Genomic DNA, 15,814 nt, shown 5'->3' with positions numbered 1-15,814 from the left:
TTTTTTTTTCTCATTTTGTCTCTCATAGTTGAGGTATACCTATGATGAAAATTACAGGCCTCTCTCATCTTTTTAAGTGGGAGAACTTGCACAATTGGTGGCTGACTAAATACTTTTTGCCCCACTGTATAAGTGTAAATGTTTATATCAGTTACAAAATCATTGTGCCTGTATTAAAAATGTCTATTATTTTGCTCATATTTCAATATTTCTTAATAAATAAATAAATAAATAAATAAAATAAATAAACAAACATAAAACATTAAATGTTATATAAATATACTTAAAAATGTTATAAAAAATACTTAAATATATATTTTAGCCCTGTTTTATATGAACTATCTGATAAATCCAAAGAAAATAGTGGAAATTATGAAACCATAGCTTTTTTTTAGGATGAAGAAAAATTCTGGGGATCACTTTGGTGTGTTGGAGAATGATGGAATGTCACTGATGTTTCAGGCTGCAGCCCATTTTGTGCTTGTCTGTCAACAAAGACTCTGCTGAAAAAGCACAGCGTTATGACAGTTCGGCGGTTCCATGTGACCTGCGACCCCTGCAGCAGAGGATGCTGAGTGGACGCTGGTGAATTAACGCCAGGCTTCATCTCTCTCCTCCTCTCCTCACAGGTTAGGACAGGCCAAGCAAACTGCTTAATACTGAGTCAACAAAATGAGCGGTCCCATGTGAGGGACCAACTTGTGAGAGTTCAGACTATTCATCATCCAGATCAGCGGTCCGTACCATAGGTCATTAGGTTATAAATGATTTCATAACTCCCATGGAAATTTTCTTTAGTTGACCAAAGGAGGAGGGGTTGTTTGTGAATCTCACCCTGCCGTTGCTGACTACAGCTCTCTGTCCGGCTTTCAGCTTCAGAACTTCCTTACAGTACTTCTGCTGGCTGTGCAGGAAGTCCACCTCCATCGTGTTGAACTTCTTCTCAAAGGCATCATGGTCCATACCCTAAAGGAGACCAAACACATATTTAACACTTAAATACCTGAAAAAGGCAACATACATAATTACTACTTGGAAGAAAAAAATCAGCAGCTACTAGCATACTTCAGTCTTTGATATCACATGATCTTCCAGAAATCATTGTAATATAAGCTGATTTGTTGCTCAAGAAACATTTATTATTATTACCAATGTTGAAAACAGCTATATACCTACTATACAGTATGTATATGTATAATACATACTGAATCTTTACTGACACAAAGAATAATTATTTTCAGAATAATAATTCTTCTGAATAAATTTCGCACTGAAGACATAGGGGGTGAAATCTTGTGTGACCCCTGGTTTGGGGTTCCCTGAGTTGACCTAAGTGTAATAAAAATGTGGAAAGAACAAATCGATCAGCTCATTAGTTTGTTTTTTGATTACACTGCAATGAGGAAATAGTCAATCAGTGAGTTATTGACAACTAAAGGGGGCACATTTGAGCAAGTGCAGTCATTAGAGTATTTTTGAGAGAAGTATTAAATTATCTAGACCTATGAAAAATGTGTTGCCATTGGAGACCGTGTAGCGCTAATCAATCATTAAACATTTTAATTTATCAATGATATCACATGATCTTCCAGAAATCATTGTAATATAAGCTGATTTGTTGCTCAAGAAACATTTATTATTATTACCAATGTTGAAAACAGCTATATACCTACTATACAGTATGTATATGTATAATACATACTGAATCTTTACTGACACAAAGAATAATTATTTTCAGAATAATAATTCTTCTGAATAAATTTCGCACTGAAGACATAGGGGGTGAAATCTTGTGTGACCCCTGGTTTGGGGTTCCCTGAGTTGACCTAAGTGTAATAAAAATGTGGAAAGAACAAATCGATCAGCTCATTAGTTTGTTTTTTGATTACACTGCAATGAGGAAATAGTCAATCAGTGAGTTATTGACAACTAAAGGGGGCACATTTGAGCAAGTGCAGTCATTAGAGTATTTTTGAGAGAAGTATTAAATTATCTAGACCTATGAAAAATGTGTTGCCATTGGAGACCGTGTAGCGCTAATCAATCATTAAACATTTTCATTTATCAGACTTGTAATGAAAAATGGCTTCAGTGCCAATAACAAATCTCGGGTGTATGAGCTGTGCAGAGTCAGATTATTAGTGATTCCAGCATTTGGCCTTTATGAACAGGAACGAAATGCTAATATCAGCACAACACCTCTCCCTGCCATCCAATAATAGAGCCATTACAGGTCCCAGACACAAGCTCTCAGGGAACCAAGAATCTCTCTGCAACCATTTTCAACTAATAAAACTCAGGAATGCCGGGTTGGATGGAACACTTTCTCTTATCTTATATGCTACGATGGAAATAAATAGAAGGAGCAGGACAACAAAATAACAAGAGGACAGAAAGAATCAAAAGAAAGCTCTCCATGTATCTTACAGACCAATCAGATTTTCTGAGAGTTGCAATACTCTGTCAATAAGACCCTAGATTCCAATTGCGGTTGTAGAAGATACAGGGCAGCCATTCCCAGAACTGTCGTTTGTGTGCAAGTCTGAGAAAATTGCATGTGGTTGAGTCGTTTTCATTGGATGTGTTGATGGGGTGAAGGCACACCATGGAAAAGAAGAGAGGCCCTGCTTGTGTCATTTCATGGTGATGACAGGAGGAAACTATAAAAGTTGTTGTGTGCTTTGGAAGACACAAGCCTTCTAGACTGCAAGTGGGAGGACAAAAGCTACTATGAACTAAGAAAACACATTAAATGAAAGCAATACTTCATAAAAGGCAGTGCATTACAATGATTTTAACATAATTAAAAAGTGTTGAAACTATGTAAAAGATAATTTTTTTTTACAGTTAATGATGCACCATATATCTGTATTATATTGGTTACTGCACAATATTAATATTAAATATTTTACTTTTATCAGTATATAATGGAATGGATATTGTATGTATTCATTCTATTATATACTGATAAAAATAAAACATTTAAATAATGTGTATATGTATGTATGTATGTATGCATGCATGTATGTATATATACAGTATATATATATATATATATATATATATATAGAGAGAGAGAGATAGAGAGAGAGAGAGACACACACACACATACACATATATATATATATACTGTATAGTACATATGGATATGTAATCTTTTTAAAATTAATATCCATCTTTTATACTGTACATTATAAGTTTGTGATGTCTAAATTCACTCGTAGTACTTGTAACAATGTAGAACTGTAATATCAGCCATGTTTATTGGCTTTTCCGTATTGACCAGAAATTTAATATCGGTGCACCTCTAATAGTTGGGTTTTTGTTCTTTCTCCTAAATCTGGTTGTATCTTGAGGTCATTCATCTGCATCAATATAACTCTATAATAATCTTGCAGCCATAAACAGCCAACATGGAATTATGTATTTCTGTAATAGACTTTCTGGTCTTTCAAATCAGACTGACAGGAGAATGGCACATTTCCAGCAACTTAACTCAAGTGACATAAATTAAAATGGAAAAAGAAAAAAAGACAGACAGGCTAGAAAAGAACAGGTGTGTTAAGATAAATCCAAGTCAAAATGCTCTACACAGAATTCCACATTACCCAGACACAGTATTTCACACTCCACTGACCTGTTTAAGTAAGTGCTTAATCTTGGTGCCTTGTTTGAGGAGCTCCACATTTTCTTCTTTGAGGAGTTTTAGGGTGAAGTCGAGCATGTTCTTGCTGCTTTGGGTGAGGAGAGAAGCCCAGACGGCTCGGTACAGAGCGCTGTTGTCCTCTGTGGGCTTTCCACTGGGGTTATTGATCACCCCGACACGACAGTTGGAGCTGCTGGATTTCTACAAACAAACACTGTGGATTAGAGACTCTCTCCAAAAGGAGACCACAGCAAACCAGTAACATAAACTATGCGATTATGAATGTCTTAAACATTTGGGTAAGTTTACTTAACAAAATGAAACAGTGATCATCATATAGAGATTTTGGGAGGAAGAATTGTGATATTAGTAAAGTCACTTGTATGTAAAAAAACAAAAAAAAAACAGATTTGATTCAATGAAACATTTGGGAGCTAACTGGCACGAACTGTTTTATTTTTTACAATAATATTGCGATTTTTAAAATGTATACTTAAAAAAACATTCAAAATGGGGATTACTCTGCATTGTACTTTGTGTGTGTGTATATATATATCAATTGGATCATTAACTCTGGATTTTGTTCATTAACCAACATCAGAATAATGCTTTCAAAGATGAATTGCTCTCAGATTAATTACTAAAATGCACGTGTACTTCTGCTCTGAAGATGCGATTCCTGTGGTTACAACTAATTGGAAATAAAAACTGCAGTAATTTACCATATGTTTCAAGGCGTTCCGGAGCAACTGCCTCCCAGAGGGCTGTTCAATATCTGCTACAATCCACATGGTCACTCCGTACAACACCTCCTCTTCTAAAGAAGAAGTAAAAGAATGTTACTTAAAGTCCCCATGAAATAAAAATTAAAGTTTTTTGGGTGTTAGTATCAATATGTTAGTCTTAAGGTTATCTATAAGGCAGTGTGCTCCAAAACAGTGACAAAATTCGCATTTAGAAGATATAAGCATTCAAAGCTTGCAGTTCGTCACTTCCGCCAAAACGGCTCAATGATTTTTTTGACGTCACATCGTACTTCAGCTTCTCATCAAACTTTCTGTCCAATCAAATGCTCTCTAGAATCCGAAGCGCCCGCCCCCTACACTATAAAATAGACGCTGAAGCCGCGGCTGAAATCTGTCACTTGTCCACAGAATTAGTATTTTCTGTACAGTGAATGGCACGTAGTGCACTATATAGGGGACAGGGAACGATTCAAACAGTGTAAATATGCTTTCCATTGAGGAAAAGAAGAAGTCTGGTTTCGCGCTGTGTCACGCTAACCACCGCACCGCACACACACACTCTGCTCCGGTCCAGAGACACAATAACACGGAGCGGATCACATGCGCGAGTCGGCGCAGACCACAAAATGTATCGGAGCTATTTAAATTCTACACAGAATGCTATATTTTATAGCAATATGGATGAGATTGTGGCTAGCATACCCTGTCAAATGCGGCTTTATGGAGCTCAACGGCTCTGAACAGCTCTAGCCCAAGCTGTGATATAAACTAACGCTATTGGCTATTTTAAAAAGGGGCAGGGCTGCTTGATATGTCCCGCCCTGTCTTCCTGTTTCAGTTAAAATGACGTCAACACAGAGTAACGCTGTGTGTTTCTAAGCATTTCAGGGGACCTTTAAGAATAATGCTTTTTTAGAAAAACACAGTTTGGATAGGTTTTTAGCAAAGAAGTCTACATGTATTGTGTTAAATTATTGAAAGTAACATTAAACCAACAATGTAATGTTAATTATGATGTTATACTAGCAGTATTGGCAGTGCACTGTCAAACACTTGACAATTGATGGCAGCTACTAAAAACATTATAAAATATAAAACCCCTCACAAAATATAAATTAAAAAGTCACGACTCACCATCTCTGATGAAATACTTAATTCTCTTAGAGACAACTGCTGTTTTGTCTTTGGAGTCCAAGTATGAGAACATAGTTGTGTCATCCCAGTCATCAGCAACTATTTGTTCAATTATAACAGACATTATTAAGGCAGTTAATAATCAACACTGTAAAGGTATGGGTAATGATATGTTGATGATTGTGATATGACAAAATAATTGTGAAGGAGATTGCAGAGTGTGACCGTGACAGTGACAATGATATGGTGAGATGACAGATCAATATTGGCACTGGTTTGGGTCAGGTGATCATTAAAGGGCTACCTGGTGAGGAAGTGAAATCCAGATATCGCCTCTCAGAGCTCAGAATGAGAGGGTTGATACGGGGAACTACATTGGTCTGCTCCATTAGGAAGTCCACCACATCAACACTCTCAGTGATCTGACCCTGGATATGACAGGAAACGCCTTAGAACTTGCTAACCAACCACATTTAAAGGATTACAGTCAACAAATCACATCACACAGATGTATGGGTGACAAAAATAAATGGTCAAACCAATGAATTTGAAGAAACACAGTAAGAGATATAAAGCCAAAAAAGGTACCCAACCATAAAGACAGCTCTCTGGAAGAAGTTGGTAGTTTCCATGATTTTCTGCAGAAGAACCGTCTCTATTTCTTCTGGGTCCATCTCCTCACTTCTGAGTGGAATACCATTGAACAGACCCACTGGTAAAGCACCTAAACCACTCTTTCTGTAAAACCCTCCTCCAGCCTGAAAAAACACATCATACTAAACATTCATAAAGGCACTGACATCTATTTCCGAATTAAATCTTATGTCCATGATTTCCTAGGAATTTTCAACAACCAGTGGTTTATATTTACCAATGCTATGAAAACCATCTTGCCATTTTTTAAGTTGTATTTCAATTATAAAAATGCAATGTGCACTGAAAATATTTTGTATGTAATTCTCTGCACATTAAACTTGGGAAATTTAAAAAGAAACGTACATACAGCAGTTTAAGCTGACATTTTTTTTGGTCATCACAGAGCACATACTGTAACACTGTGTAATAGCATTACCTTTCTGTTGTCATCATAGCTTGAGTCCACTCCAAGAATTCTGGCAGCATTTTCTTTTGGAAATTTCTTTGTCAGATATGCAGTTACTGTATCCACAGAAAGAGTCTCTCCAACTTCCACCCTGTTATATATCTGGATTTGACAAAAAAAACAATAGAATTTAATGACCAAATTAGTACATTTACGTTCACAGAAGACGTCTTTGGATATCCCTCCTTCCTCGTCCATAAAATGAATGTCTTGAACAAAAGAATGTGTACAGTACATTATAACTGAAAATATCTGCTACAGTACACAGTATAAACCAGGCCTTCAAATATTAATACCTTAATGTGAAGGAGAAGCCTAAAGTAACATTAAAGTAATTTTGCTTTAAAAGAGAGTCAGAGCAACCACAAAGATACTCACTGACACCATGGACGTAAAAGCCTGTGCTTCATCATACTCCTCTGAGATGTAGTTTAACAGCCTAAAGAGAGCAACACCTGCATCCAAAAACCCATCCACTTTATCATCCGCACTGATAACCAGCACAAACCCAATCCTAAGAGACACGGAAACATAAATGCATATCAAATCTGGCATAAAATCTCACCAACCAAAAAATTATCAACAAATAAAACTGAACAGTACCAAAGGGCTCATGATAATAAAATGAGGTTTGTTTGTTGAATGTTAAGTAAGGCATAACGTCAGCTGCTTATTACATGGTTACTTACCAAACAGATAAAAATGGACCTGAAATATTGATTTGAGTTGAAATTATACGTAAGAAACCATTAAGTGACATGAAAATAGCAGAGCTATATAAGGAATTTTCTGTGACAATGGTCCATTCCACAGTTTAGCAGTCATTATTCAAAAGTTAACAATCAGAATCCCATATTTCAGTACAAGTCATATGTATAACTGAAAAAATGCTAAGATTCAAGTAAAATGAATTAAATGCTATTGTGGAGTGCACAAACCTCAGAGGAATGTTATGTTTGTAAAATAGTTCTGCTAATTTCACCAGCTCAATGCTCTCCTCTTGTATTGGGTCAAGAAACAGAACCTGCAAACAACAAATACAATTTTTCATTCTTTCACAAATTAGAATTAGAATGAACAAATTCATACAAAATGGGTCTGCAGCAGTGCTAAAAAAGTGGGGCATCCGAGGATAAACATCCCTGCATGAACCTGCACACACAGCTAGATTTCAGCTTAGACTATAATCAACTCACAAGCAAGTTGACTCACTAGGTTATAGAAGTTACGGCGTATTTGTCGAATAACTCCAGGAAATGTTGCTCTGAGGAGCTCTTGGACACTTGAGGGCCAGTGACGATACATGGAGTCCTTCTCAATATCATTAGCCCACTAGAAAATTACAGACATTTGTTATATTGTGAAAGCATTTATGCCCATTTTATCTGCAGCTTGGGTTCCAGAAGTATTTTATCCATTTAACTTTAGCATTAGCAAAAATGAAACAAACCAAAAAAAATCACGACATTCGATTCAAAATTGATACTTCGCATCCAAGAAGCTCATGGCAGGTTAGTCTTAAAAGGTTCTATTACACATTAATCAGTTAGTATTAAAACCAATTTCTCTATGTAGACTTAAAACATGGTATTTTACTTCCAGAATTCCAGAGCTCTACAACCACACTCAAATAATTAGCGTCTTACCATAATGGATGAGTGGCGGATGTCCAGGGCGTAGCTGTCCTCTACAGTGGTTGATGATGGTAAATGCAGGAACTTACTAACGCTGCTTCCTCTGATGCCAAGGTTATGAAGACCTTCGAGAATCTTAGCCTCGGTTCTGAGAATGTCCAGGATGCTACAGAGCAGTCGAGAATGAACAAATTTACAGAATGAGTTTAACATACATAAAACATGTTGAGGAACGTTAGTGGTGCCAATTACCATTTGGTAAGAGGATCTTGCACTGGGATCATACCTGAAAGGGTTATGAATGTCCAGGTCAATGTGTATTCCATTAATAAACAGACTGGCATCTCCAGGTTGGATCCCCATCGACTCACTCAACCTCTGAAATTTAAGGACCCTTCAGCTACGCCATCACTTTATGGACTTCACATCATTCAGTATGGACACGATTTGCTGAAACATGATCTTTTTGTATTGGATTCTTCATCTGAGACTCTCAAGACACTCCAGAGTACTCATCAAACTTAGAGAGGACATGTTTAATTTTCTAAAAATAAATCAGAAAAATCCTGGCCCACATGGCTGCACTTGAAACTTTTTTTTTTTTACAGTGCTCATCAGAAAAGTTGTTGATAAAACCTTACCTTTTGAGTGTCTTCTATTTCTTTCCTCATGTCTTGGTTTACAGCCACTCTTGTCAGTGATCTGTGGGGACAGTAAAACATGTACAGTCAGTACCAGCTCCCGCCAACATCCCAGAACAGTCATAAAAACTCATTTTAATCTCAGAAAACCTGTTCCCTCTTAGACGCCATATCTGCTATGCTGACAAACTGTAAACCACAGTAACTCTGACTCAGCAAATTCTGAACACCGCACATAAAGTTGTCTTGAGCAGCAGTGGAGGAAAGTCACAGTCACACATTAAAAATGACCTACACATAATGCATATGCATGCATTCTGTGCTGTTATACACACAAAAATGCATAGTTGAGTATTCTACAACAATAACGGTTACAAATATTCCTGTTCTCAACATTTTTAATGTTTTAAAATATTGGACTTAATCAGGATTCTATAAGGATGAACCTTTTAAAAGGCAACATTTGTGTAAATCTTTCCTTTTTTTCTTTTTGAGTTCTGATGCAGAGAGTTGTAACAAAGGTAATGATTTCTTTCTAGGATTTTTTCTTAGAGAAACCAAGACTGAATTTCAGACTTTTTACCTGGCTCTGCTTGGGAAATTTTGGCTGAGGTCTTGCATCAATTTGAGAGAATCAAACTTTGGCACAGTCATGATCCGAGATGCCGCCTGGAAACTGAGGTCTATTGGAAAGACAGAAAAAGGCATTTCAAAATCTTTGTTAAAAGAGCCAATAATCCATGAAAAAATGCCTGCAATGCAAGAGTTAGTTAAAACTATTCATAATTAAAATATAAATCTAAAATGTTGTAATTAAACGAACAGCTGAATTCAACATTGTCATAATTTACTTGTACACAAACACAAGATTCATTTTGAAGAATCTATGGCTGTTCTCTTCTATGCAATTACACTGAACGGGGGACAAGAGCTTTCAAGTTTCATGATGAAAGGGTATCAAAAGTATTTCACACGACATACAACAGTTTTTATGATGAACATTTTGAAATTGAAGTCATATATTGAGAAAATGTGGACATATGCCTTAGCTCTCCTTAATGCATTCATCTTAAACGCAGCAATTTTTGATTTGTGAATGCATCTGGATGAATGAGCTTCATTATTATAATAATTATAATAGGATACATTATGGTATGGAAAACAGTGACATATTTTTGTGTTCCAAGAAAGAAAGAACATCATACAGGTTTAGAACAACATAAGAATAAGTACAATATGTTTTCATTTTTGGGAGAAGCAATTAAGAAATGTATTTTTGATGAGGGAAAACATTATGACTGTGGTTGCCATACAGCTTGATTTTTAAACTAGTCTAAAGAGTCCAGACGAAAGGGTAAAAATTCCACATCAAAGTTATTACCACTTACAATTCCAAAAAGTTATCACAAAATCAAACGACTGTTTCAATAACCATCCTGATTACCATCATGAGAGCCCTTCATGTCAAGTAAAATAAATTGCTTCATTTATCTATCAGTGCAAAACGAAAACAGCTCTTATTTAGCCACTTTGCTCCAGGTCTTACAGTGCAAAATTGCACTTGGCTGTGAACATGAGCATCTGTTCAGAAGTCTGAAAAGGAATAGGACAGATCGCTGCAGCAAGCAAAGGGTACAAACTGCAACCTTTCCACTGCTTCCCAATTCATCAAGTGGACAGTTCTCTCCAGAAACCATGTGGATCACTTTAATCTCACTGGGTGACGCAGCACCGAGACCAGAACACCGTAAGAGAGGACCATCAATAACAGCAGCCTTCCCACCTTGGAGCTCCCACACTTTGAGGGGAGTCATGTCATTGGTGCTCTCCAGTAGATGCTTCCTCAGCTCTCTAAGTTCCTCCTGAAGCTCTGGGTGAGACTTTCTGGAGGTGAAAAAGAACACTGTGAGACACTGTTTCACATACTGTAATGTGCAAATGTTATTATTCCTTTTGATCTACTGTATGGATAGATATAAAAGGTATAACAAAGAGAAATAAATCAGAGTGCTTACTTTAATTTCCTAAACAGAAATCCTTGGACTTCATCATTTTCAGCCTCATTATCAGTGGTGAGTGATTTGGATTCTATAAACAAATTCAGGTGATGTCAGTTTCAAATTATTTGTTTCAATATCATTAGTTACTTCTATTTTATAGTGAACTTATTCTTTTCCAGGAAGTAGTTTCTCTACTACTAATTTTGTAGTTTCACTACTTTGAAACTACACTACCATTCAAAAGTCAGGGGTTGGTACAATTTTTTTTAAATGTTTTTTTTTTTTTTTAAGATTTCTTTTATACTCACCAAGGTTCTATTTGTTTGATAAAATCAGAAATCATTCTAATGTACTGAATTGGTGCTTGATAAACATTTAGTAAATTATCGCTATTAACAACTGTGCTGCTTAAAATTTTGTGGAAACAAAATTCAAAAGAACAGTATTTCTGACATACAAATATTATGTAACAATGAAAAGTCTTTACTGTCACTTTTGGTTAATTTAATGTGTCCTTGCTGAATAACAGTATATTAATTTCTTCCAAAAAGACTTACTGACCACAAACATTTGAAGGGTAGTGCAGTTTGTCAAGCTACTCATAATTGAATGCATATTTCTTAACACTGACTATTAGAATAAAACTGTTATTGAGTTCTGTCATTTATTACTTATTATTATTTATTTGAGATTTTATGATACCTTTAACTTGTGTGTCGTCAACAGCTTTGTACTCGGTGCTTTTAATTGCCAGTTCAACACCAAATCCAGACAGCAGCATCTTTTCATTTTTTGGCTCCTGTGGTGAGAAATCAGTGTTTGGGGCAACAGGTATTTACTATATGGCACAGACTCTAATAAATTCAGAAACTATATAAAACATTAAATCATGATGAAATTACACTGCTAATACTCACAAACACAAAGTGTCTTAGCACATAGACGAGTTTGCCCTCCTGTGCCCGCTCTGACAGAACCTTATGAAAAGTATTGAACTCCTTTGTGCCGATTTCAGCATAAAGAACAGCTACAGGCAGGTCTGTCCCATTGACTCCAGGGTACTGATGGTCAGACTTGTACAGGTAAGGTCTTGGCCTGCATAGGACACATAAAAGAAAGGTTTTGAGAAACCACTTGATTTTGACACAACCCATGTATAGAAAAAATATTCCCCAAATATTTTTGAATACAGTATACTGTTGGTTAGTGTTACCTGCCTGCTGCAGTCTTCAAGAGCTTCTTCATATCCTTGGTGCTGCAGGCATTTTGACTGTGAACAACCACAAAAGCAGTGCAGCCATCAGGAGGAGGTTCATCACTTGCTATCTATAGATTGAGAACAAACGGTTAACAATACGTCTATGGGGTAAACCACATAGTAGCAGTCATTTAAAATAGACAAATATTTTAAAAAGCTTCAAATTTATAAAAAAAATACTTATGTACATATGTTATTGATAGTATACTAACTCTACTAAACCAGAAGTGTAAAGCATTTGGTTTTGTATGAAATCATTATTATGATACACAGAAAAGGACTCACTTGTTGGAAAGCATGCACAGCCGGTGAGTAAGCCCTGAGAGACAGAGACAGCTTCAGCAGGTTGACCTGAAGATCTGTCAAAAACTGCCCAGCCTTCTTGATGATCAAGTTATAATACGAGCGGACAGACTCTAAAGACAGGGAAGTACAGAGAATATCTCTGTATATGTTCTACTTAATGTGTAGTTTAACCAAACACAATCTTACATACCATTCAATGAATTAGGAATCAAAGCAGAGAAGATGAAATGTCAGTCATTACCTCCATTTTTGTAAACAGTTAACTCCTTCACAGTATCGACAAACTGCCAGAACTTCTCTTCACCATCCTCTCTGATGAACTCACTGTGGAAAAATAGATTTACAAAACAGCAGATACATAAGACAAACAGTAATAAAAAAAAAAACTCAAAGTTTCGCTATAAAGAGATCACAGTAAAATAACATTTTAGGAGTTTCAAGGCTATTAAGGCAGCAAATTCTTATTAATTTTTATTCAATCTTATTAATAAATTAAGTTTTGAATAATTATAATAATGTCTACATTTTGTATAATTTCACATTAGAGTCCACATTAGATTTTTGCACTGTATCACACTGTAGGACTGCATGAAACTGTGATTAAATTGTGAACTAAAGAAATGGTAACAAGTTGAAGCAGCTAAAACATTCAATATCCATTATATACATTTTAAACTAAATACTTGATATTTAAAAAAGGTTAATATATGTACAAATAAACATGAATTTTTATGCATGAAGTTGGTTATTTAAATATGAAGGGTAGCCAGTGAAATACTGAACTATGGGAGAATAAATACTCCAGCCCACCTTGTTTCCAGCAGGAGAGGGGTCATGGACCATTTAGCCTGAAGACTGGCGACGACTCCTTTAGACGCTGAGTGCACATGCTGGACCCTCAGCAAGACCAGCACAACAAAGACCACCCTCATGATCAGACACTGCTAAAAGAACATAAAGATAACACTACTGTAATTGTAATAATTAAGAAATATTTAAGAACAATTAAGAAATATTGCTGCTCATTTGTATGCATTTATAAAATGGCTAGAAACTGCAAAAAAGAAAAGAAAAGAAAATTTAAAAAATTTAAATCAAAAAGTTATTGATGTTTTCATACATCAGAGAACAAATGGACATGTTGCCATAAAAAGCTCCTATTACTTGTTTTGTGCTTCGGAATTGCAATAACGTTAAAGCTATAGGCCAAATTTTACATACAAATATTATGTAGAAGTTGGCCTTTATTCTTGGGATAGTATTTTCAATATCACACAAAAATTACTGTAATTGTAATAATTAAGAAATATTTAAGAACAATTAAGAAATATTGCTGCTCATTTGCATGCATTTATAAAATGGCTAGAAACTGCAAAAAAGAAAAGAAAAGAAAACTGTTATTGATGTTTTCATACATCAGAGAACAAATGGACATGTTGCCATAAAAAGCTCCTATTACTTGTTTTGTGTTTCGGAATTGCAATAACGTTAAAACTATAGGCCAAATTTTACATACAAATATTATGTAGAAGTTGGCCTTTATTCTTGGGATAGTATTTTCAATATCACACAAAAATTGTATTTTCAAATCATTGTCAATAAACAGCAGGTTCCCAGTGTAACAACTTATCCCATATATTGAGACGATACACTATAGGCTCAATGTTTGTTAAATGAAATATATCTTATTCCTGGACAATAACGTGATAATAAAACGTCTCAACAGAAAATAACTTCCATATCCACCTGAGCAAAAACTGGGAAATGTGAATTATTTTTAAATTAAAGTTAGTGTGAAGTATCGCTAAAACAAAGAAAGGACTTTAACTGTCCAGTAAAACGCCACGTAGCTACAATGTAACGTTATGTGTCGATTAGCTGCTACATAATTGTTACATGTTTTCGTTCTTTTACAGACATGAGCGTCACTGTAAAGCTACATACACTTCATGCAAATCAGATGAAACAGACTATGATTGTGATTGGTCATTCTTATGAATGAAGAAACAATAAACTGGGAAAAGGGATAAAAGACATCCAGCACAAACTGTTCAACCCCTATCAGCATTTCTTTCAGGAGCAACAACAGCAAATTATTCAACAGCAATAAACCGCGACCTGACTGATATAGACTATGAATATGTTTTAAAAACACACCTAAATCATCGGAGGCTGAGCCGCTGTGTTACCCGGTTTCACAGGACGCCGCCATTGAGGGGTCCTGCATCTTTAATTCCCTGTTCCACAAATGAGAAAGCGATACATTGTTTCCGCTTCAGTAAAAAGCTTCAACATTTTAGTGACTTATAAGCCGAGTATTTAAAATAAAGTTAAACTTAGTAATGGCAAAGAAATATCTTTCAGCACTTACATAATTTGTAAGTTGTACGCAGGAGTACGCTGTTCAGGCATTTTCACGGACAACTAATGTAATTGATGCAGTGAGAAAGTAACGGTAGAGCTCCTGCATGTGGAGTTGATGTCGGTGATATGAGCACACGGCGGGGCTTCCCAGTTTGATTCATCTATAAAATCTAAAATATTGATATGAAATCAAAATATTGTAGCTACAAATGACATCCCATTCATTTCTGTTTAAACAAATCACACATTTGGCTACTATTTTCAGATGGCCTATACGAGTTGTTTTGTAGCCTATAATTAGGGGGAGGGGGAATCAAGTTATTTTTAGAGGGCAATATTTATGTTTTTTAAAATATATTGTGTTTGTTTTTTTACAATAGGCCTATACAATTTGAGATTGCTGACCTAAAGGTGAAAAAGACATATTTACAGGCTATATGTGTACATAGGCCTATTTGAATTAAAGAGTTGATTTAATATTGTTAACATTTGTATATTAAAGTGATTGACTGATATTTTAGATTAACTTAATAAATATAACTATATTTTAAGTTGCTCTGCTCTTCAGAAATCGTGATTTTATGTTAAATTAGTTACTCCATAGGATATGCATTAGAATTTAATACTAATAGTAGGCTACTGTTTAAGATATTATATAGGCCTATCCTGGAAAATAATTACTTCATAGAAATAGAGTAAAATACCCAGAGAACTTAGTACCAGCTCGCACTCATGGTCGCGCTCAAAGGGGGTTGATTTAAATAAACCTGAAACAGTTTATTTACATGTTGCATGAAAGAAAAATAATATAATTCTGATTTAGGCCTAACTGAAAAAATGACATTTTTACGGTGATGTGTAAAGAATCAATGTCCAGTTATTACATAGCTCGGCTTATTATTGGCAATGACATTACAAAGAGTTGATGTCGGTGATATGAGCACACGGCGGGGCTTCCCAGTTTGATTCATCTATAAAATCTA

At 35.5% G+C, this 15,814-nt stretch overlaps 1 protein-coding gene across 1 annotated transcript in view; it reads right to left on the bottom strand.

Moving 5' to 3' along the window:
* Positions 1 to 14,683, bottom strand: part of LOC107555197 (UDP-glucose:glycoprotein glucosyltransferase 2-like) — a 19,738-nt gene extending 5,055 nt beyond the window's left edge. The window contains exons 1-23 of the mRNA XM_016237917.1: positions 14,625 to 14,683; positions 13,278 to 13,411; positions 12,709 to 12,791; positions 12,447 to 12,577; positions 12,117 to 12,229; positions 11,821 to 11,998; positions 11,606 to 11,702; positions 10,919 to 10,991; positions 10,687 to 10,787; positions 9,487 to 9,586; positions 8,904 to 8,964; positions 8,549 to 8,640; positions 8,275 to 8,428; positions 7,841 to 7,960; positions 7,567 to 7,652; positions 7,007 to 7,142; positions 6,599 to 6,730; positions 6,120 to 6,284; positions 5,831 to 5,954; positions 5,527 to 5,625; positions 4,369 to 4,463; positions 3,638 to 3,847; positions 778 to 966 (exon numbers count right to left, since the gene is read on the bottom strand). Of these exons, the coding sequence (XP_016093403.1) occupies positions 778 to 966; positions 3,638 to 3,847; positions 4,369 to 4,463; positions 5,527 to 5,625; positions 5,831 to 5,954; positions 6,120 to 6,284; positions 6,599 to 6,730; positions 7,007 to 7,142; positions 7,567 to 7,652; positions 7,841 to 7,960; positions 8,275 to 8,428; positions 8,549 to 8,640; positions 8,904 to 8,964; positions 9,487 to 9,586; positions 10,687 to 10,787; positions 10,919 to 10,991; positions 11,606 to 11,702; positions 11,821 to 11,998; positions 12,117 to 12,229; positions 12,447 to 12,577; positions 12,709 to 12,791; positions 13,278 to 13,399 (2,661 nt within the window). The 5' untranslated portion in view covers positions 13,400 to 13,411; positions 14,625 to 14,683. The remainder of the gene's footprint in view (positions 1 to 777; positions 967 to 3,637; positions 3,848 to 4,368; positions 4,464 to 5,526; positions 5,626 to 5,830; positions 5,955 to 6,119; positions 6,285 to 6,598; positions 6,731 to 7,006; positions 7,143 to 7,566; positions 7,653 to 7,840; positions 7,961 to 8,274; positions 8,429 to 8,548; positions 8,641 to 8,903; positions 8,965 to 9,486; positions 9,587 to 10,686; positions 10,788 to 10,918; positions 10,992 to 11,605; positions 11,703 to 11,820; positions 11,999 to 12,116; positions 12,230 to 12,446; positions 12,578 to 12,708; positions 12,792 to 13,277; positions 13,412 to 14,624) is intronic.
* Between the last annotated feature and the right edge of the window lie 1,131 nt (positions 14,684 to 15,814).

The sequence above is a fragment of the Sinocyclocheilus grahami genome, unplaced genomic scaffold, assembly GCF_001515645.1.
Source record: "Sinocyclocheilus grahami isolate Dianchi unplaced genomic scaffold, SAMN03320097.WGS_v1.1 scaffold527.1, whole genome shotgun sequence".
NCBI classification, from domain to species: Eukaryota; Metazoa; Chordata; class Actinopteri; order Cypriniformes; family Cyprinidae; genus Sinocyclocheilus; species Sinocyclocheilus grahami.
This window is presented reverse-complemented; position numbering and strand designations above follow the sequence as displayed.